At 44.2% G+C, this 22,971-nt stretch overlaps 1 protein-coding gene and 1 long non-coding RNA gene across 3 annotated transcripts in view; one reads left to right on the top strand and one right to left on the bottom strand.

Moving 5' to 3' along the window:
- Positions 1-409: 409 nt before the first annotated feature.
- The window catches only part of BARX2 (BARX homeobox 2), a 77,668-nt gene continuing 55,106 nt past the window's right edge, over positions 410-22,971 (bottom strand). Inside the window, exons 2-4 of one of the 2 annotated variants that reach the window (XM_054439997.2) lie at positions 15,639-15,939; positions 9,721-9,805; positions 410-1,545 (exon numbers count right to left, since the gene is read on the bottom strand). In XM_054439997.2, coding sequence (XP_054295972.1) covers positions 1,279-1,545; positions 9,721-9,805; positions 15,639-15,939 — 653 coding nt within the window. In that variant the 3' untranslated portion in view covers positions 410-1,278. Of the gene's footprint in view, positions 1,546-1,590; positions 2,563-9,720; positions 9,806-15,638; positions 15,940-22,971 lie in introns of those variants that run through there. The other variant, XM_054439998.2, reaches the window with a different exon arrangement.
- LOC129008148 (uncharacterized) lies at positions 1,391-10,546 on the top strand. Its single transcript, XR_008492478.1, has 5 exons — positions 1,391-1,549; positions 2,598-2,658; positions 5,738-6,066; positions 6,751-6,879; positions 9,536-10,546. It is a non-coding gene; the product is annotated as an uncharacterized LOC129008148 (long non-coding RNA).

The following is a 22,971-nucleotide window of genomic DNA, read 5'->3' as shown; positions in this document are numbered from 1 at the left end:
CCTGGGCCTCCCAAAGTGCTGGGATTACAGGCATGAGCCACTGCTCCCAGCCCAAGACTTCTTTTTTATAGTTTTGACTTTTGAAGCATATACATTTCTTACCTCTTTAAAAAAGTAAGACCGTTGGACGCCCCAAATGTGAAGCGGCTGAGAAGGGAGCTGCTCTGGCAGAAGGCGGTGGGAGAGGTGGAAGGGAGAGCCTAGCTACTCTGCCCTGTCCTCATCCCGGAGGCTCGGTTCCACTCCCACAGCTCTCAGCACTTGGACACCAATGGCCTGGCCCAATCCTTTGTTTTATAGATGGGGAAAAGGCGGCCCCCCAAGTCTGGTTCACTCTCTGGGTCTCTCTTCCCGTAGGACACATTCAGGAAGGGTTAGATACACTCCTCAGAAGACACAAAACACTCAATCCTTTTGAAAGATTTATTTTTAATTAAAAAATAAAAGTTATCTGAACATATCTGCATTGCAGTTTCAGGGATGGCACCTTAACCCATTTATGCCAAAGGTCACAAATGTTTTTTATGAAAAATCAGATCTTGGTGATGACCTTGAGCAGTAGGATAGAAATAACTCCCACAAGCTTAGCGTTCCAATAATGGAACACTAGACATGAATGGGTAAATGAAGCAAAAAAAAAAAAAAAAACAAAGCTTATCAGTTCTTGGGTCTTATGACCATCTTATAATGGGTACAAAGGCACACGTGTCTTCAAACAAACTTGATTCAGAAACATTTCTAACAACTCAGAACTCCCCCCATGTTTTTGCCCACCCTCACCCCCCAAAAAAAATACAACCAAAAACATTAAATTCTTTTTTAAAACTACAGAAATAAGTGCTGAGTCAGCAAGGAACCTGGGCATGCTGCCCACATGCTGCCACGTCTCTCTGCTTTGATGACTGGCTGCCCAGAGGTCGGGAGGGAGAGAGCTAAGCACTTTGCACTGCATGCTAGGATATAGGGCTTGCAACACAGACCCAGCCCTACAGCCGTCACCCCAGCTGGGGCAGGCAGGCAGCTCCTAGGCGCTCTCTCCCTTAATCAAGGGCATCCACAGCTAAAACAGCCTTTCAGGAAGTGAAAGGCCCAAGACAAGCAAGTCTTTGTCAAATGCTTGCGATGACAAGGCCAATGGGAACTGTGGGAGGGAGGGAGATGGGTAGATCTCTTCTCCCCCAGTTTACTGGGCTGCTGGGAGGTTTTCTCTCCCTACTCTCCCTGCCTTCTCTCTTTCCCCTCTCCCCAGTCTCCCTCTTCCCTCAAAAGGGTTTTACTTTAGCTTAATGGTGGGGGTTCCGAAGAGGGTATTGGCAACTCCTGGGGCGGGTCTGGTGGCTCTGCCATCTCTAAGGCGACATCATGTGCTTTCGGTTCCTGTGCTTCACAGAGCTCCTCCTGCCCCTGAGAGGGCTCCAGCCGCTCCTGACCCTGGGCCTGGCTGTTCATCTTCTCTTCAGCTTCAATCTCTTCTGATGTGGGGATGGAGTTCTTCTTGGGGCGACCTTTGGGTTTTGTGGGTGCTTCCTGTCCACCTTTAAGAACCTACGTGAGTAAAAAATTGTTATTAAATCTAAGAAATAACTCCTTCCCTCTGCCTTTCCACTCCCAGTATAACCTCACATTGCATCTAACCCATCTGTTCTAGCAGTGAAATTGCAGGATTTGGCAAAACATATTCTCAACCCATCACCTCTGGTCTACAAAGACACCTCCATTTTTTAAATGCTCAATGCACTTTTGGTCAACATTATATATTTTGGCATTTAATACAACAATCATAGGCAGCTTCAGAATTCAACTTCAACAATAAGGAAAGAAATGAAAATTAAAATGTTAATGCAATAACTATCAAGTTGACAAGCTAAAAAGACAACAATATTTGTAGCAAGCAGGAAAAAAACACTGTATGAAAGTGTGATTGTTACACACTTTTCAAGACAACCTGAGAGTTCAAGTCAAAAGCCTGAAAATGTGCATAGCTTTTTGACACAGAAATTCCTTAGGCTAAATTCTAAACAATTATCTAAGACTGAGACAAAGATTGATCTGCAAAAATATTCATCACAATATTGGTTATAACAGCAAAAGTTGGAGAGGGGTGATATCCTAAAAGTTTAGCCAAGTAATTGGGTAGAATTATAGTAAATCCCAAAGACAGACTACTTGACAACCATTACAATTACTATATAGGAGAATGTTTAATAACACAGAAAATATTATTAATATAGTTTTGTAAAAAACAGATTCTTAGCATAATCCAGTTTGGAGGCTAGACAACCTATACAGCACCTTGTTTGCAGGATCATGGATCATTTTTAATCTTTATGTTTTTTCTATATTTTCTAAACTTTCAACAATGATCAAACATAAGTATTTCTGTAATCAGAAAAAATATGTTATAAAACATGTAGTCTTGTAGTGTTCGAAGAAGTGGTACAGCAGAGTTTGAAAAGCATTTTGGCTTTGATAGTAGAAAAACTGGGTTAAATTCCAACTCTGCCACTTATCATCTTTGTCTTTGGGAAGTCCTTTAAATGCCCCGAGTGTCCGTTTTCTGATCTGTAAAATGGGAATAATAATACCTTGTATTACAGGGTGACCGTGAGGGTGACCAACAGATAATGTGTATGAAACGACCAGAACGGCACCTGAATGGTAGGTTTCCTTTGCCCAGAATATATATACCATCCACCCTCCTTCTCCTGGCTAACTTCTCCTGGAAGCCTTCCTCATCCCCCAGGTCTAGGTTAAATGCCCTCTGCCATGTGCCCTAGGAGCAGCCTTTACTGTCCCGGCCAGAGCACTTTTCAGAAACTATGGTCACTGCATGTTTACCTGCTGCCCCTCTCACTCAGCCCCTGCACATAGCAGGTGTTTGACAACTGTTACCAAATGAACTAGGCTTTCTCAACAAACCTTTCCCTAGAGTCGAGAAAAGATATAAAGCAAGCCAAATAACTGGAGCCTAAATGGCATTGGCTGACTTCAAAGGCCTGGCACCCCTATTATCCCAATTTGTGACCCACACAAGAGTCCCAGGAGGTAGACAGGGATAATTTTAAAAATATTTATATTTTACTTTGGAATGTAATAGACACTCCTTCCTCCACTGGCTTGGCATAGTCCTTGATTTTCTGGGCAGTTAGTGAGAAGGGCTTCCAGAGGACCTGGAGTAGCACAGATGATTAGGGGTGGGAGATATTTTTGCTATTTATAAACCTAGCTTAATCTTATCTTCTATATTTGTATATAAGCTTCTTGAAGACAAACCCTGCTTCTCTCCATTACTCCATGCTCCAAGAATCAAACTTCCAGCTAACTTCTATGCAGTCCCTAGATATTTACTGACTGTTCCTCTTTCCTTTAAGAGCAGCAGAGGACCTCCAGGTGCTGAATTTTAAGGATGAAACCGTAACTTACTTTGTATACAGCTTTGAGATATAATTCACATACCAAATCCATTTAAAATGCACTATTCAGTGATTTTTAGGATAGTCACAGAATTGTACAACTATCACCACAATGCAATTTTCCAACACTTCTATCACCCCAAAAAGAAAGCCCATAGCATTAGCGGTAAGTCCCTATTTTCGCCGAGCCCCTACCCGATCTGCCCACAGCCCTAGGCAACCACTAGTCTGCTTTCTGTCTCTACAGATGTGCCTGTTTTTGGACATTTTATATAAACAGAATCATATCATATATGCACTTTTGTGACTGGCTTCTTTCACTTAGCATGATGTTCTCAATGTTTATCCATGTTGTAGCATTTATCAGTAAATAATATTCCATTTTATGGATATACTATGTTTTGTTCATTCACTCATCAGTGGATGGACACGTGGGTTGCTTACTACTGTGAATGAAGCTGCTGTGAACATGGGAAAGAAGTGAAATTGAATTGCTGGATCATCTGGCAACTCTATGTTTCACATTTTGAGGACTGTTTTCCAAAGCACTATTTTAGGTTCCAGCCAGCTGCATATGAGGGTTCCAATTCTCCACATCCTCACCAACACTTGTTGATGTTTGTTTGACCACAGCCATCCTAGAGGGTGGGAAGTGGTATCTCATTGTGGTTCTGCTTTGCATTTCCCTGATGACTAATGAAGTTTGGCATCTTTTCATAGTGCTTATTGGCTAGCTGTATATCGTCATTGGAGAAATTGTCTATTCAAATCTTTTGCCCATTTCTAAATTTGGTTGTCTTTTTATTATTGAGTTGTAAGAGTTCTTTAAATATTCTGGATACATGTCCCTTATCATATGTAAGCTTCTCCGATTCTGTGGGCTGTCTTCTCATTTTTCTAATGTCCTTCACAGCACAACATTTTTAAATTTTGATGAAGCCCAATTTATGTTTTCTTCTGTTGCTTGTGCTTTTGCTGTCATATCTAAGAAGGTTTTGTCTAATCCAAGGTCATGAATACTTACTCATATTCTAAGTTTTATAGTTTTCACTCTCACCATTTAGATGATGATTTGTTTTGAGTTAATTTTTGTGTGTGAAGTAAGAAAACCAAGAAGTTCTCAGTAAACACCTCCTTTTAGCTAAAAATCTGCTCAACCACTGTCCTTTCCACATGAACAGCTAACACACAGATATTAAGGGGACCTTTAACGAGGTAGAGATGCTGACAGAAACCACCCCTGGGGAGAAGACGTTCCCTGTATTTCTTTTCACGTAAGTCATTATCTGATTTTGATTTCAGTCTGAGTGCAGGCTTTTGAAAGCACCCAATTGTGCCAAGATGGAATTTACATGTTGAAAGCAGATCCACTCAGTATGAAAGAGGTTATACAAAAGTAAGCTGCCCCATGTAGTAATCAAACTAGAAAAGGGCAGGTCTGTGGAAGCCACTTAATTGGCAAAAGAAAGTCCAGCCCAGCAATTAGAGAACACCACCCACACGGTTTGGACGGACCCCACCTGGCTGTTTTCCTACTGCATGAAAAAAAAAATCCCCAAAACAATTAGACCATTTTCTAAATGGAATAAAACATTCCGGCACAAGCAATAATTAGGAGATAACTACCCTCTTGGCTGCTTTCTGCACTCAACCTCTGGCCCCTTGCCTTCCAGCACACCTGAGACATGCAATTAATTATCTCAGAACCACTCTCCATCAGGAGCTGCCCATTCACATGTACCCTGTGGCCCTCCTCCCAGGAGCCCTCTCCCCATTTATTCTTAGAGCCAGTTTAGTCCCATTGGTCCAGAGAAGCCAGAGAGCTCCTAGTCTAAGAGGTCACATGCCTCCTTCTGCCTCTCAGAAGAACACCTAGCACACCATCCACTTTTATTAGCCATGCCTGGTGACAGCCCTCCTCCAAACTCGGAAACGAGGTATTCAGACGTTCTGTTGCTGAGGGTGTTAAGACCGGGCCTTTTGCTTCCCTCCAAGCAGCCTGGGTAGGGGCAGGGAATGTCAGTGCAGGAGGGAACTCTCTCCTTCCCTCTACTTTTCAGATAGGAAACTGAGCTGACAGAGTTTGTCAGTATCAAAGAGCAAGCCAAGGGCAGAGCTGGGATTTGAACACAAACCTCCTGACCATTTGAATCTAACAGTCTTAGCAGTATTGCATTCAGCATAATGCGCGAGGGATATGTAAAATGGGCCACTGTTCTACGTCTGGTGTTTATTTGCAATTACCCAACCTCCCAGCAGACTCCAGGCAGTAGACGTATTAGTGGGGGTGATCTTTGTTCCTTTTTCTCTGTCTCTCTCTGCAGCTTTATAGGGCAGCGAGGGCCACATAACAGATGACTGTTTCCATGAAGCTGAGAAACAAGTTTGGATTCCCCAGCATGAATCTCCTCCCAGACACTGCTGCTCACATTAGCTGACTTTCTCAGCCTGAAGATGTGATGTTCCACTGGACCTCAAGCAGGGCCCCAAATGCCAAGGCGCCAACTTGGAGATGACTGGGGAGCAGGGACTGAGAAAGGACAAACACTCAGGGCTGCACGGAGTCCCTGAAACCCATAGAATTCACTTTTGGTTTATGTTATCCTGGCCTCCAAATATTTGGATTCTCTGAAGACATGGATTTTGTGGATAGGTAATAAAAATACTAATACTGATAATAATAATGGCAATAACATCTCTTGGCTGTATCCTATATGGCAGGTCCTATTTATGTGTTTTACAGAGATTAGCTCAGTTAATAATACAAACCTAGAAGGTACATGTTAGGCCTTTTACTGGAGAGGAAACAGGCACACAGATGTTAAGTAACCTGCCCAAGATTACACAGCGAGCTACTGGTAACAATTCATGGAGTTGTTAACTATTTGGGGACTTTTCATGAGAAAGGTAAGATAATGACCACGAATAGTGTGGGGCCCACCCAATTCTGTGACTAGGAGAGAAAGGAGGTATCTGTTTGGATCCTCTCACGGAACAGAATTGCATTTTAGAGCTCAAAGAGACCACCGAATAATGAGGCTCTTTCAGCCTGTTGCAAAACACCGTGGGTCCTGCAGGAACTAAAGCCAATAGACATGGAATAGAGGGTGCGCATCCCATCTTAATGCGCAAGATTAAATTTACCCAACCCGCTACAGGTTACCAATGCTGATGGGTCAGAACTCGTCAGAGACGCTATCTTGGTTCTGGCAAGATTACCCTTGGCAGCCATGTGAATAAGTCTGAGAATCAACTGCTAATCTTTTTCCAGTTCCAATTAGGTTACTAGCCTTGAGACATCTTTATTACCCAATTATCTTTTTCTTTTCCTCCCTAGTACCTAAACAGATAGCCTTGAAAGAGTTTTACTGGGAAACTAGATGAAGCAACCAGGATCACAACACAGCCTTGCTATTCCACTCTCTGCACGGATCCTATAAATCTCCCTGCTGCTGCCCTGACCGCTGTATGTAATAATAATACCAGTTTGCAGGTGTGTCTCCCGCACTTGACTGAGTACCTTTTTATAATTTTATTTTCTGGTGGACAGGCTCATGTCTTATCTTTGCATCTCCATGGCCTGGTGAATGTTAAATGCTCAATGAATTATCTCAAAAGTGAACTGACAGCTTGGGCCTCTTGGCTCCTAAAGGGACCTGAAGGTGTCTGGCTTGCAGAATGTTCTGAGGTTAAATCTGCTAAGTTACTTCCATTTTGGTTACATGGCATTGATACCCATCAATAACTGGCCCACAACCATGCCAGCAACGCTGTTGCTGGTGAAAAACAAGTGACGTCAGAGACGAAGGCACACACATTGTCCCACGGGCACTGGGCGGTGCTGGCAGAGGAGGCTGCCTGTCAATTCCTTAATCATCTGACTCACGAAAAGATTGCTGATAACCAATTTAAACAATGCCTCTGCTACTTAGGAGGCATTGATTTCAATGCTGATGATTGACGAGGAAGAAGGTGGGTGGTGGATCTTGCACAGAAAGCAGTGAAGGGACTTGCCCAAAATCAGCATGGGAACACAGCCTGGTGCTTCTCACTCACTTGGGAGTGAGACCAATCCCCCAAAAGGTGTTCATGTGTGCTTAGCACTGTAGAGTTTTTGGAAGACTATCTATTTAACCGAATCCATTCTTCCTTCAATTTCTTGTTTTTTTTTTATTTTATTTTTTATTATTTATTTATTTATTTATTTTATTTTTATTTTTTTGAGATGGAGTCTTGCTCCGTCACCCAGACTGGAGTGCAATGGTGTGATCTTGGCTCACTGCAACCTCCGCCTCCTGGATTCAAGTGATTCTCTGGCCTCAGCCTCCCAGGTCGCTGGGATTACAGGTGCCCACCACCGCGCCCAGCTAATTTTGTATTTTTAGTAGAGGCGGGATTTCACCATGTTTGCCAGGCTGGTTTCAAACTCCTGACCTCATGTGATCCACCCACCTTGGCTTCCCAAACTGATGGGATTACAGGCGCGAGCCACCGTGCCCGGCCACTTCCTTCAATTTCAACTTTTCCCGGCCACCTGCTCCATTACCTCTCTTCTGAACTCCGATGGGCTTATAAATCTGTAACAACCAGCACTTAATTATAACATGCTCGGCAGCTACCTCCTGGGCCTTTCTTCTCTGACTAGATCATAAATTCCATAAAGGCAAGGGTGATATTTTATTTCATTACTTCTTATAGTGCCTAGGACAAGGAATGGCTTATAAGAGACACAAAATATGTATTTGCTGACTCATGCAATATCCATGTGTTTGAACACATAACTGGCATCTCTGTCTTAATTCGTGGGCACTTCATGAGCCAAGTCGCCTCCATTTGAAAACCCTTTCATTTCAGGGTCAGGTCCCCCCAGAGGAAATTACAAGATTTTCCCAGGAATTTCTTTTTTGGGAATATAATAATTGCTGCTTGTTGATTTTTTTCCTAATTTTTCCCATTGATATTCATTTGCAATTTACTTATTTTTTTTTTCTCTCCTCATTGTTAGCAGAAAATAGCAAGGAATAGCAAGAACTAAAAGTTTAAGAAAAAACAATATTGGACAAAACCACAACATTGAGAAAACATCTATCCACTGACTTTTTTTTTTTCCTGAAAACTGGGGTTGGGAGAACCCCTTAGTTATTTGATTGTTGTGAAAAACATCATATTTCAGCCCTGAAACACCAAGAAATAGGGCTTGTGACCAGACAGGTTAGCAAATTTGAATGTCATCATGAAGGCATGGCATGCACGAGAGGAGAAAGAGCCACTAAGATTTGGTGAGGGGGTAAGAAGCCTATGGCAGGTGACATGGTGGCACCTGGGCTCCAGAGAACAGCAGGGCTTCTTCCCTTATCGCCACCCCTCCTCGTTTTCTTTCGCTCTTGGCTTTGACCTTGTCTCAGCGGTTTACAAAGCTGAGAAAGGAAACACTCAACTACTCTGGAAAATTTTGATTTAATAGTGCTTTTTTTTAATGAAAAGAATAAATGATGATAATGAAATTAAGTTTCTCACAATGTAGGGATGTATATATTCTAATACTTAAAAATCAAAGATGGAAATATCCATTAGCTAGGCACTAGAGCAGGATGATGGAAACTGTGGTCATCATACCAGGCACTTCAGAATAACCAGGGGTCTTGTTAACACGCACATTCCCAGCCTTGGCCCAGACCTCTGGGACCAGAATCCTGGGAGGGGGCCTAGAGTTCTGCATTTAACCTGCTACCCAGGGGACTCTAATGCCCACCAAAGTTTGAGGATCACTGCGTTAGAGGATGCACAGCCAAAAGAACAGATGCATCCTCTATGTCATTATAAACAAAGAGTACTGACTTCTATTTTTAGCTCTTGGTGGGAGGAAGAAGGAAGTTGTTTGAAAAGGCTAGCAGGTAGGGTTAAAACTAGCAAGTTAGGAGAAATACCTAATGTAGATGACGGGTCGATGGGTGCAGCAAACCACCATGGCAAATGTATACCTACGTAACAAAACTGCACGTTCTGCACATGTATCCTAGAACTTAAGTATAATAATAAAAAAAAACTAGCAACTTAAAAGCCTGTAAGCTTTTTTTCCTTTGATTTCTAAGGAAACAGAAAACGAATATCCCTCTGTTTAGGAAATCCAGGTCAAGAGGAATAGCTCAACCTACAGATCCAACAGCTTCCCCGCAAGCCAGCAGCATAGAAGGCCTTCTAATCTCTGCAGCCCAAACTGCCACATGGTCCGGCCTCCCTCCCAACAGCCCTGGAGTAAAAGTCCTTCCCATCAGGATGGGATCATGGTTAGTCACTCCTTTCTTACCATTTTCTTCCATTTCATCCTGCGATTCTGATACCAGGTCTTCACCTGCAGCTGAGTGAGTCCCAGAGACTGGGCCAAGTCCAACCTAGAAGGCACAAGATACAAAGGAAAGGTTAGCAGGATGGGGAGAAGCGGGAGAGATAGGATCCTGCTGACAGGCTCCAGCACTGGCTACCAAGGCTCGGACCTCCCCCATTAAACGAGGTCTTCCCCAAAGTGCTTTTCTTTCCTTCCAAGAATCCAACAGAGGAAACTCTGGGAAACTGGGAAACTGAGAAACAGATGCCCGTGCCTGAGGACACCTGGGCCAGTCCCCATCCTGAAACATTCATGGTCTGCAAGGGACCTGAGAAGGATGCCTGGACCTTCATCACACAGTCCTTTTCCTGGCTTGACAAGAGAATTCACTCTGACCCTCTGGCCCATCGTCCAAACTGGAAACAAAAGGCAAAGCCAGATGTTGCTGATGGGAATCCACTCATCATTCCAGACCCAGCCCCGGTCCCACCTCCGGCAGGTGATTCTCCTGGCTCCCACAGCTTGTCTCCTCTGCGCCCTCCCACATGCCAGCAGTCACCCAGATGGTCCCACATTTCCCGCTGTTCTCTAATCACTCCGACTGTGTTATTTCTGCCTCCCTAACTCGGCAGCCAGGGCAGTGTATACCTTCCACTTCTTTTCTACCCATGAAAGTGCCCATCACACTGCTAAATCCAGAACTGGTGCTCAAAAAATACTTCTTAATGGATTGATTCAATCGCTGTAGCTGTTCTAAATTGTTATAACAATTAAAATGTTATAAATAAATAAATATTATAAAGATTCCAAAAGAAACATTAAATCTACAGCCCTTCCTGTTTTCCATTCTACTGCTAATCATGGTGCTGTACTTCTCTGTAGTCTTCTAGAAAGTCCTAAAAGTCAAAGCCATTTCTGGGGCTAAATCTAACACACCCACCATTTCCTGAGCACCACGGCATCCCAGGCTACATGCTAAGCCCCTTACATGCTGTCTTATCTATCCCATTCACAACACAGTGGAGTAGTATAATTATTCCCATTTTACAGATAAGAGATTTGAGGCTTGGGGAGATTAGACTCTCTCAGCAACTGTGGCCAAATCCTGTCTGCTACCTGGTTGTGTAAATAAAGTTTTATTGTAACAGGCCAGGCACAGTGGCTCATGCCTGTAATCCCAGCACTTTGGGAGGCCGAGGCGGGTGGATTACCTGAGGTCAGGAGTTGGAGACCAGCCTGGCCAACATGGTGAGACCCCGTCTCTACTAAAAATACAAAAATTAGCTGGGTGTGGTGGCAGGCACCTGTAATCCCAGCTATTCAGGAGGCTGAGGCAAGAGAAGTGCTTGAACCTGGGAGGCGGAGGTTGCAGTGAGCCGAGATCGCGCCACTGCACTGCAGCCTAGGCAATGGAGTGAGACGTTGTCAAAATAAATAAATAAATAAATAAATAAATAAATAAATAACTTCTGTGCTACAATATCAGAATTGGGTAGTTGTCACAGACCATATGGCCCACAAAATGTAAAGTATTTACTGTCTGGCTCTGCCCAGAAAACCTTTACCGACCTCTGGCAGATGATCGTAGAGTTAAGAAGTAGGGCAGGATTCAAACCCACGATGCCTGACCCGTACGCCAGCTCCTTCATTGGGGCTCACACCCACTCACAATATATCTGCACAAGTTGAACCTGTCAAAGGGAATCACAGGGATGCTTCATCCCAGGAAGCAGCAAGCAACCGGGTGGGACAAGTAGAAAGGGAAGTCTGCAGTCAGACTTCCAACATCAGTCCTTGAGACAACAACAATTGACCTAATAGGATAAGAACCCCAGGTCTACCTCAGCACCAACTGGAGAGCCACCTCCTTAAGCCAACATAAGCTGCCTCACTGCCACGTCAGCCCTGCTCAGCAAAGCAGTGTGGACTTCGAATGCAGCAACTTGGGACAACCACCCTTGACAGAGCTTGGGCAGCGACCCTCACTTTTTGAAAGGCCCTAGGTTTCTGAGGATTGCTGTCTGTGAATCTCGGGCCCACAGTCAGTCTCACTTGCCTGCTCCATGGGGAGTCTCAGGTGTGGGTTTTCAGCTGCAGCTCTCCACCTGGGGAGATCTAACCATCAGGGAAGCCCACAGGGACCGGCCCTGATGGTCTCAGGTCCAGCTGCCCAGTTGCCCTGCTCTGACCAGGCTGCATAATTTAAAGCCCCAATAATACACAGAGTCTTCCTTCAGGGGACCCTGGAACTGGTCTTAAATCAGTACTCACATCCATCTGGTCATCCCTGTAGAAGGGCTACTAGAAGCTGGCAGCTTTATTGAAAGTGATTAACCAGCTAAAGCCAATAAATTCCCAGTGCCAACAGCACTTGGCTCTTCCCACAAATGAAGCACTGCTTCCCAAGCAGTCACTCATTGAGAACCAAGAACCCAGGGGGCCACCCCACAGACTTCTGGTCTCCCAGGCCTCCCTGGAGACGGGTCCTCCATGGTTCTGCCTGGCGGTGCCTTCCGAGCCCAGTTCACCTGAGGCCATCAGGTGCATTAGTCAATGGAAGGCTCAGTTCACAGCTCTGCCACTGCATTAGCAAACAGTGTTAGCTCACTTGGGAAAAATGCAGCCCTGACTCACTCTGGCTACAGAAACATCCTTCACTGTCATCAGCTTTCTCTCATTACCTGCCACCGTTACAAATTCTCACTTCTCTGCATATTCGCTTAAATAGGGTCACCTAGGAAACTGGAGAAACAAACACAGAGGAGGAGGGTGAGAGCTGTGGGAGGAGGGAGTGCTCATGGCCCTGATCACGTAGGGAGGCGAGGAACATCTGAGAGGGCGGGTGAAGATGGCAGCTTCCATGCCAGCCAATGGTGTCCTCCCAGATAAGTGAATCAATCCTGTGTAGGTGACCTGAGAGATGCCTGGGCAGGTATCAGGGAGCCCCAGGAGGTTTAAGAAGAACTAATATTTCTGAAAAAAAAATTCTCTGACTTCTGAAAAATCAGCCTAATATGTTAGCCATGCATGCTGAAGCCCGTTTGACATACCACCGTGCTACCATAGACAAAGGTGCCCACTCCACTGGGTGCACAAGTTCATGAGGCTCTCAATTATATGCCAGGGAAGTGGAAACAGCCATGTCATACCTGAAGATCCCATCTATTAACCTCTGGTTCACAGACCTGTCTCCATCATCTGCCCAAAGACACTCCAAATGCACAGGTCTAGAACAGAACTCAACCTCTCCCCATCTAAGTCTAAGTCTACTCTGTCCTCTGTCTTCCAACTTCAGTTCATGGTGTCCATATCCGCCTGCTGGCCCAGTCCAGAAACTACAGAATTCTCAACTCCCTTTTTGCTTCCTCCCGCAATGTTGATTCTGCCAATTCTCTCTTCAAGATTGTCCTCTTCTCACACGTGGACACAGGGAGGGGAACCTCACACACCAGGGCCTGTTTGGGGGTGGGGGGATAGGGGAGGGATGGCATTAGGAGAAATACCTAATGTAGATGACGGGTTGATGGGTGCAGTAAACCACCATGGCACGTGTATACCTATGTAACAAACCTGCACATTCTGCACATGTATCCCAGAACTTGAAGTATAATAATAAAAAAAATTGTCCTCTCTATTCTTGCCTCTCTGTTCCCACTGCCACCCTTTAATTCAAGTCTTCGTGATGATCACTGGATTCTCTCCTAACTGGTCCCTGCTCCGTCTCTGGCCTCTCTCATCCATCATTTATGGTCCCTGCTCCGTCTCTGGCATCTCTCATCCATCATTTATGGTCCCTGCTCCGTCTCTGGCGTCTCTCATCCATCACTTATGGTGCCACCACACAGACAGTTCTAAAATGTAAGTCTGATCATGTCACCTCCAGCTCATAAAGGCAGTGCCAACTGCTTAAACAACCAAGTTCACATTTCAGCCAGGAATACGAGGTCCACCATTTGCCTGTTCACACCTTAAGCTGGAGATGTCCTGGCTACTTGCAGTTTCCTCCACACACCAGGCGAGACACGCTTCTTTGCCTTGTGTGTGCCAACCCCTCAGTGCAGGACGCCCTGTCCCTCCTGGAATCAAAGCTCTTCTTAAATGTTATCTCCTCTGAGAAGCCTTCCCTAACCCCGTCTCCCACGCTCAGCAATATCCTGTGTTCCTACTGCACTCAGCACCGCACAGGCACCAGCGCCTGGCTTGCTGCGTCTTTGTTCCTGTAGTCGTTCCTTCCCCATGATCCCTTTCTGTCACAACAGGACTCTCTCGACTGCTTTCTGGACCCATAATCCCTGCCACAGTGCCCCAGTGGCACCCAGAAGACCCTAACCAAACAGCTGATAGTGCCTCGTTAACAGAATCAGAAGCTAAATTCCCTTTTAGTTGGTGATATTCAGACTCCTCTGTCACTTAAATTTGTATCAAAGAGCTACTACACAGCTTAAGAGATTCATCTGAGGTTCCTTCCTTTACTTTTTGAAAGGACTGGTGTCCAACCTGATATGGCCAAGGCAGTAGGCAAAAGAGGAGGAAAAAGGACCTGAAAATCTCCCCAATAAATAGGATCACACATTATTAGCTCAGCCATCTCCAGAATCAGTTTGAAAGAACAAGATGAGACACTGAGATACACACTTTTTTTTTTTTTCGGAGACTGAGTCTCGCTCTGTTGCCCAGGCTGGATGGCTTACTGCAACCTCCACCTCCTGGGTTCAAGCGATTCTCTGTCTCAGCCTCCCAAGTAGCTGCGATTACAGGTACCTGCCACCACGCCCAGCTAATTTTTGTATTTTTAGTAGAGACGGGGTTTCACCATCTTGGCCAGGCTGGTCCTGAACTCCTGACCTTGTGACCCACCTGCCTCGGCTTCCCAAAGTGCTGGGATTACAGGCGTGAGCCAACACACCCGGCATTTTTTTTTTTTTTTTAGGAGACAGGGTCTTGCCTAGAGTGCAGTGATGCAATCTGATGCAATCATACCTCACTGCAGTCTCAAACTCCTGGGTTCAAGTGATCCTCCTATCTTAGCCTCTTGAGTGGCTGGGACTACAGGTGCATGCCATCACACCTGGCTCACATTTTAATTTTTGTAGAGATGGGGTCTCACAACGTTGCCCAGGCTGGTCTCAAACTCCTAGCCTCAAACAATCCTACTGCCTCAGCCTCCCAAACTGCTGAGATTACAGGTGTGGGCCACAATACCCGGCCCAGACACACATTCTGGCATATGTTTCAGTTAAAATAGTAAATTAAAGAAAAGGAGGTGAGGCATTGAGGCCTCCGAGAAAGCAAGGGTCACAGCCTCCTCAACATGGATCTCAGAGGGGTTCAAAGAAAGGGCTCTCAGCCAGGTCCTCCTGGATCTCAGTCAAATCGTTCTGACTTGACGTCCGGCAAATTCACCAACATGTCTGACCTCCTCAACTGGATCACTCCAGCCCTTCCCAAGCAATAGCCAGGCCAGCAAACTGAGTCAGTGGGGAATCAGCTGGAGGCTGTGAAGATTGAGAAGATCATGAATCCCAATTCCAAATCTAGTCCTGCTGCCTCCAATCCTAAGAGTGAGTGGCTTAAAAACCAAGTCTGTTTCCCAGCTGACCACCTGAGCAACCATTTGCTAAACTTGACCTTGTTTATGATACTGAAATAGTTAAGTTCAAATATGGAGATAGAGTGGTGAGTGTAAGTTCAGCCACAGGCAGGCTCCAGGGACTGTGTGGTGGATTCATGTGGGCTGGGTTCTGTTAACCAAGGTTGAGATGACTTGAGCCAAGGAGTGGATTCCTGCCCTAGTGTCCTGCCTCACTGTAACAGTGCTCTGGCTCCATGGCCCACAATGGGAGCAAGTCTCCCATTCTCAAGGGCCTTCACTGCGGAGAGTCCCTTCCCTGCGTCCTCACCTGTCTGGGGTAGACAAGTACTTCTGCTTCTGGAATTTCTTCTCCAGGCCCATGAGCTGCAGCTCGGTGAAGATGGTGCGACTCCGGCGGGGCTTCTTCTGTCGGGGCGTGGGCTGTTCCGTCTCTGACTCGCTGCTGGCTAGGGCCTCGCCCCCTGGAGCCTCAGCAGAGACCGCCTCGGTGACCGGGTGGCAGGACAGTGCCTGGGCGATTCCCGGGGTGGCGGGGACCAGGTGGGAGATGACGGTGGGCTGGCGGGTGATCACCGAGAGGAGCGGATATGCCCGCAGGGAAGGAGAGCCTGGAAAACAAGCAGGGAGGCAGGTCACCACAGGGAACAGTGTGGGGAAGCAGGCCAGGACCTGCGGAGGGCCACTGGCTGAGGTCTGTCTGACAGGGAGGGCCCTGCTCTTAAGGAGGTACAGATGGAAGAAGGGGAAGGAGAAGTAATTCAAGACCTACAGCTGCAGGGCAGGCACAGAGATCTGCTCTGCTCGGTGTGGGAGGTTGAAGCCCACGGCCCAGAAGAGGTTCCTGCAAGTCCTCTGGTTTTAAGCAGATCTTTCCCTTCTCTCTCCCTTCGGAATCCCTAAATTCTTGGTCCATGGGACCAGGCAGATGAAAAGAAGTAGTCAGGAAAAGCTAGAGACACATATTTCAGAAACCCGAAATAGATTTGTAATATGCAAACTTCCTGAGAACCACCTGTGGTCTTTATAAAAAGACATGCTTGTAGCTATGAATTCTTCCTGAGAAGTCTGTGTACCTTGAATCATAGCATTTTTCAGAGCTTGACAGGATGCTTTCGGATTATTTAATTCAACTTTCTCATCTCAGAGGGAGTAAATTGCCCCAGGAAGGTTAAGTGAGTTGCCTAAGATAACGTAACTAGGAAGAAGCAGATGGAGGAGTCAAACCAAGTTCTTCTGGCTTGAAGTCCCATGCTATCAGCACATCATGAATCACATGGATACATCATTTAGAAGAGGGAGACAAACAGATTTTAAATCACATGAAAGCTCAGATCGGTATGACTGGCGCCTCCAGCACTATGTTAAGGAGGATTCTCAGGCTGGCCAGAGCTTGGCTGAGGAAAAGGTGCTGGGGTCGATGAACAATGTCTGCTATGGGCATGTGGCCGGGGCAGGGTATGGTGGCATACATACCAGTTATATGCCACTCCTGCGTTAGGAATTTCAAGGCAAGAGTCCTTTTCTGTCCAACAATCTGTTAAATCTGTAAAGTTCACGTAAAGAGCTTTTTCCTTTGGTTATTCAACATAGAGCTTAAAATGTCTGGATCATTACCTATGTGAATCATTTTATCTCTCAGTTTCATATCTATAAGGTGAGTAAGAAAAGTAGCTGATTCCAAAGAATCCTTCAAACTCTAATATACTGATGCCACAAAAGGACCTCTCATCCTCCCCATTTGATATCTGATGAAAATGGAGAAGACCCAGGGGCTGCCCTTTGGGACTCAGTCCAGCCCTGAAAAGTGACTTCAAGGCCACGGCCAGAATCTGAGCCGACCAACATTCACACTAGCTCTGAGTTGAAACCGACTAACATCACAGAAGCATCCAGGTACTACCTGTGCTCCAGCTCTCTTCTCTGGGTTGGCATTTCTCTTCTTATTTCTTCCCATGCCTTTGTTTGGCCCCCAGTCACAGTTGTTAAAACAAATAACTCTCTTGTTCTTTGAGTACACTTCTAGCTAGGCCCAGCAGAAACCACAAAGTGGTTAAATAACAATAAATCACCACTTGCTACAACTTCCATTAACTCTCCAGCCAACTCCAACACTTGATGTTTTGTGCTGTGGATTCTTTTTAAGAAAAAAAAAATCACCTGGGAATGATATTTTAGAGCAAGAAAATGAGGATATGTGGGCTTGTGGTTTGGATCTCACAGCACACATCCTGAAATGATACTTCTTGAAAAAGAAGTTGGAAGCTTCTTAAAAAGGCATAAGATGTTTCTCATCTCAAATCACCTTACTCCTTTAAGTCTGTCACTTCTTTCAAAAGAGACTATCTTTCTTTAGCAGGCTAATGTGTAATCTAGAAACTAAGAAGCTTATCATTATAGGAAATGACTAACAATCCACCTGTAAGTAAGGCTTTGTATCACCTTTCTCTTTTGTAAGAGAGTTAAACATTTTTTTACCCAACATTGAATAATATTTTGAAAGTGTGCTAATATCTAGCATTGGCAAGCATATGGGGAAATAGGCATTCATATATTGTTGGTGGGAGTGTAAAACAGTATAATCCTTGAGGACAAATTAAGCAGTATCTACCAAGTCACTAACAGGGAATTTCGCAATTTGAGGTCTATGCGTACAAAGATTTATATACAAGCATATTCACTGCAGCCTTGCTTATAATCATGAGCGGGGGAAATAACCTATACATTAATATCTCTCAGCAGGAAAATAATTAAATAAATTGTGGTACATCCATACTATGAACTACAATGTAACCATTAAAAAGTACTATCTAGGCCAGGTGTGGTGGCTCATGCCTATAATCCCAGCACTTTGGCAGGCTGAGGCTGGAGGACTGCTTGAAGCCAGCAGTTCAAGACCAGCCTGGGCAACAGAGTGAGACCGCGTCTCTATTTTTTTTTTTTTACTTACTTTTTTTTTTTTTTTTTAAGTAGAGACAGGGTCTCTGTTGCCCAGGCTGGTTTTGAACTCTTGGCCTCAAGCAATCCTCCAATTTCAGACTCCCAAAATGTTGGGATTATAGGTGTGAGCCACTGTGCCCAGTCAGAGATTCTGTCTCTTAAAAAAAAAAAAAAAAGATATAAACTGATGAGAAAGAGAGATGAATAGATGGATAAACTATATATAAACTAATACGAGAAAATACCTAATATATTACTGAGAAAAATATGATGTAAAATCATTTGTATTATTCTTTAAAACTATGATTTTTCTGTCTGCCTTTATAAATGCATTTTTAAAAGTCTAGAAGGCTAGTTATCAAACTATTAACAGTGATAACCTCTGGGAAAAGGCTTGGAATAAAACAGGGTGAAAAGGAATCTACACATTTGCATCTAATCCTGCATTCAATCCAGCCATGAATATTTACTGAGCATCTACTATGGGCTACACTCCGCTCTGGAAGCTGGGGAGATAGCAACGAATACTATAAAGTCCCACCTTCATGGAGCTTACATCCATTTGGGGAGGCAGACAGCAAACGAATAAACAAGTAAATATGTAAATAGTGCCAGGTAGTGATAAACTATGATGGAAAATACAGCAAGGTGTGAAGATGGGGCAGGTGGGGCAGAGGGCAGGTATTAGGGATGAGGAGTCAGGGAAGGCCATGGTGAGAAGATGACCTTTCTGCAGGTGAGCGCTCCCACACAGATGAGAGCCTGGAGAAGGCACGGGACAAGCACCCCAGCCCCAGAACCAGCACAGGCAAAGCCCTAAAGGCCGAATGAGCATGGGTTGAAAGACCAGCAGAAAGGCAGAGCAGGCAAGGGCAGAAGTCACAGGAGAGAAAAATGGGAAGAGATCTGTTGGAGCCAGATTACGCAGGGCCTTGTAGGTCAGGGCAAATCACTTGGATTTTATTCAAAATGTGACTTTTAAAAAAGCCATTGGCAAGACGTGAGCTGAGGGAGGACATGATCTGACTGATGTCTTTAATGAACCCTAAGGAGGTTGGACTGCAGGGACCAGGGTACGAGCAGAGAAACCAGTGAGGCGGCCAGGCCGTATTCTTCTAGACCAGAGGCAGCGGCTACGGCAGTGAGAGGGGGTGCATTTTATAGCTAAGGTTGAGAGGACTTGTTGAAGGACTGAATGTCAGGTATGAGAGAGAGTTGCCAGGAGAGGCCTGACGTTTTGGTCTTAGCAACTGGAGGAAGGCTGGTGCCCTTTACCAAGATGGGAAAAGACTGGGCAAAAAGCAGGATTGAGTGAGAAAACCATGATTTCTGTGTTAGATAAGTTGCTATTAGACATCTTGCACGTGTTGAGGAGTCAGTCAGATAGAGGTTGGGTTAGAGACACAACTCCTGGGAGTCTATGTGGCATATTGGACCACGGGATTGCATGAGATCACCAAGGGAGTGAGTGGAATAAAAAAATGAAGAAATACAAGGGCTGAACCCTGGGGCACGCCAACATCTCAGGTCACAGAGAGGAAGAGGAGCCAGCCAAAGACACTGAGGAGGGGACAGAGAAGCAGTAGGAAAGCCCATGTCCCTCGGCATCCCCAAATCTAGATGATACTTCTGCATTGTTCACCTTTTGCACAGGTGCGTATCTTTTTTTTTAAATTTTTTAAAAAGGAAAGTTACATTAAATGAGTTGTAAGTTTCATTCCCATTCTAAAGTTTAATTTTATGTTCAGTGTGTCAAAAAGAATAATCTTTCATTGACCCTTGATCCCAAGGAGTGGTTAAAACTTCTTCTAAAAGCTAGGCAAAGAAAATCAGTCTAGAAATCCCAGAAATTGAGTATAAAATATGTTTAGTTTTATGAGACTTCTAGTAAAACAAACATTGTGGGTGTTCTCCTGGGAAAGGGGGGCTCTTTAGCCCATTCAGAATCCAAAGGTCTAGAGAATTTTCTCCCTTATGTCAATTTTCTCCCTTTATGTCAAAAGATGTTTGGGTTCTTGAATCATATTCATTCTTTTAAAAGAAACATCATTTAATGTGGAGAAATAATAGTCTTTTCAATAAATGAGGCTGGGTGTGGTGGCTCACACCTGTAATCCCAGCACTTTGGGAGGCCGAGGTGGGCAGATTACTTGAGGTCAGGAGTTCAAGACCAGCCTGGCCAATATGACGAAACCCCGTCTTTACTAGAAATACAAAAATTAGCTGGGCATGGTAGCACGTGCCTGTAATCCCAGCTACTCGGGAGGCTGAAGCATAAGAATCCCTTGAACCCAGGAGGCGGAGGTTGCAGTGAGCCAAGATCATGCCACTGCACTCATAACACTCCATTTCAAAAAATAAATTAATTAATTAAATTAAAAATTTTAAAAATAATTGCTTTAAAAAAATGGTGCTGGAGCAATTGGACATCCAGATGCAAAAAGTAAAAATAAAAATAAATAAAATAAAAAGAGCCTTGACCTCACAAATTATTTTAAAAATTCACTCAAAATGGATCATAGACCTTCAGTAGAAACATAAACCTATAAAATTTTTAGAAAGAAACATTAGAGAAAAATCTCTGTGACACTGGGTTAGGTAGAGAATTCTTAGCCATGACACCAAAAGCATGATGCATAAAACAAAAAGGCAAAAAACTGGTCTTCATCAAAATTAACAGTTTTTGCTCTGTAAAAGACACCATTAAGAAAATGAAAAAAGCTGCACACTATGAGACCTGACAAATCTCACACCTGACAAATGACTTTTACCTGGAATATATAAAGAACTCTCAAAGTTTGACAATTAAAAAATAACCCCATAACAATGTGCCAAAGTTTTGAAAAGACACTTTACCAAAGAGGTTCTATATATGGCAAATTAGCACATGCAAAGATGCTAATGAAGGAAATGCAAATTAAAAACCACAGAGAGATACTGCTATACAGCTGCTAGAAAGGTTGATGTTTTTAATGAATTGACAATATCAAGTGCTGGTGAGGATGTGGAGCAACTGGAATGCTCCTTCATTGCTGGTGAGAATGCAAAATGGTACAGCCTCTTTGGAAAGAGAATTAGCAGTTTCCATCAGCAGAATTCCGGAAATCTCCCGCTCTCCAGAAAAGCAGCCAAACTGGGGAAAAAACTACCCTTCCCAAGGGCTGCCCTCTGTGGAGGTGGTCACAAATTGGGAACACAATGTATGGGGGGCAGGGAATGGTGGGGGAAGAGAAAGTTAGAAAACCACGAGGACCAGAGAGATGGGGACGCATTTATAGAGGCTGCCGTGAGTTTGCACCTTGCAGGAGAGTGAAGGCTATTTAGACAAGATTTCTGGAAAATATTTTAGGGAGTATACTTTGTGAAATCCATGAATATACTCCTTTAAGAACAAGTAAAATAAAGATCTTCATATTCAAGGCTTCCATAGTCAGATTTCTGATTTACATCCACTAGGCCATATGGGGCCCTAGAAATAGTTGGGTTATATTATGTATACATGGGTCTATTCCCAGATTCTGTTCTGTTCTACTGAACTAATATATGATCCTATTATAGGATCACTCCACTTTAATGATTGTGGGTTTTTAGGGAGTTTTCGTATCTGGTAGAACGAGTCTCCTCTTTACTTTTCTTACAGAATGTTCTTGGCTATTGACATTAATTTATTTTTCCAGTTGAACTTTTGTTTTTTTTCCTTAGAGACAGGGTCTGCCTCTGCCACACAGGCTGGAGTATAGTGGTGCAATCACAGGTCACTGTATCCTTGAACTCCTAGGTTCAAACGATCCTCCTGTCTCAGCCTCCCAAGTAGCTGGGACTACAGGCACATGCTACCACACTCTGCTAATTTTTTTTTTAGAGGCAGGGTCTCCCTGTGTTGCCCAGGCTGGTCTCAAACTCTTGACCTCAAGTGATCCTTCCACCTCAGCCTCCCAAAGTGCTGGGATTACAAGTGTAAGCCACCATGCCTGGACTCCAGTTGAACTTTAGAAATCAACTTGTTAGACTCTAAAGAAAGTCCCATTAAAAACTCACTTAGAGTTACACTAACCTTATAGATTAATTTATAGAAATGATTCTACTGATGATCCTGTCCTTTAGTAGACTGAAAAGCAATTGCTGGCTATTTAAAAATGACTTCTAGAGATTTGGGCAATTTGGTTCCATAAAGCTTAAGCCTAATGAAAAATCTTCATGAAAAACAAAAAACAACATAACTTCTGATAAATAATAGTGACTTAAAGCAACATCCTAATCACCAAAGTCCATTGTTTCAGCAATCTTGACCCAATGTTCTGATGCAAATTCTGCTCTAAGAGTGTACTCTCCCCCACTGGCTGACAGCACCCCCCTGAAGTTGGAGGTGCACACACAAAGCTGCTGTGATGCTGAGAAACATGTCAGGATCTTAAAAGGATCACCATTATCAATAAATAGAATTGCAATGAGGCACTGTCTTGAGCTCTTGGTATTTGATATGTGTCTCTAAAGTTCAGAAGAACAGGCACGGCTGGAATGGGAGTTGGTGGGTAATGTGTGTGCTACAAACCACTGGATCTCCTGAAAAGCAAACCCTTGGGGAGCAGAAAAGTGAGACAAAATATACTTGAGCCAGCTGCTTGCTGTCTTTTCTAATTTTAATATATGACTTGATTTCCTACAAAGTAGCATTGACCCAGAGCTTTAATTTCACAAAGCGC

This window comes from Pongo pygmaeus, chromosome 9 (assembly GCF_028885625.2).
Source record: "Pongo pygmaeus isolate AG05252 chromosome 9, NHGRI_mPonPyg2-v2.0_pri, whole genome shotgun sequence".
NCBI classification, from domain to species: domain Eukaryota; kingdom Metazoa; phylum Chordata; class Mammalia; order Primates; family Hominidae; genus Pongo; species Pongo pygmaeus.
The sequence above is the reverse complement of the archived record's forward strand: the minus strand, read 5'-3'. Positions and strand labels throughout refer to the sequence as shown.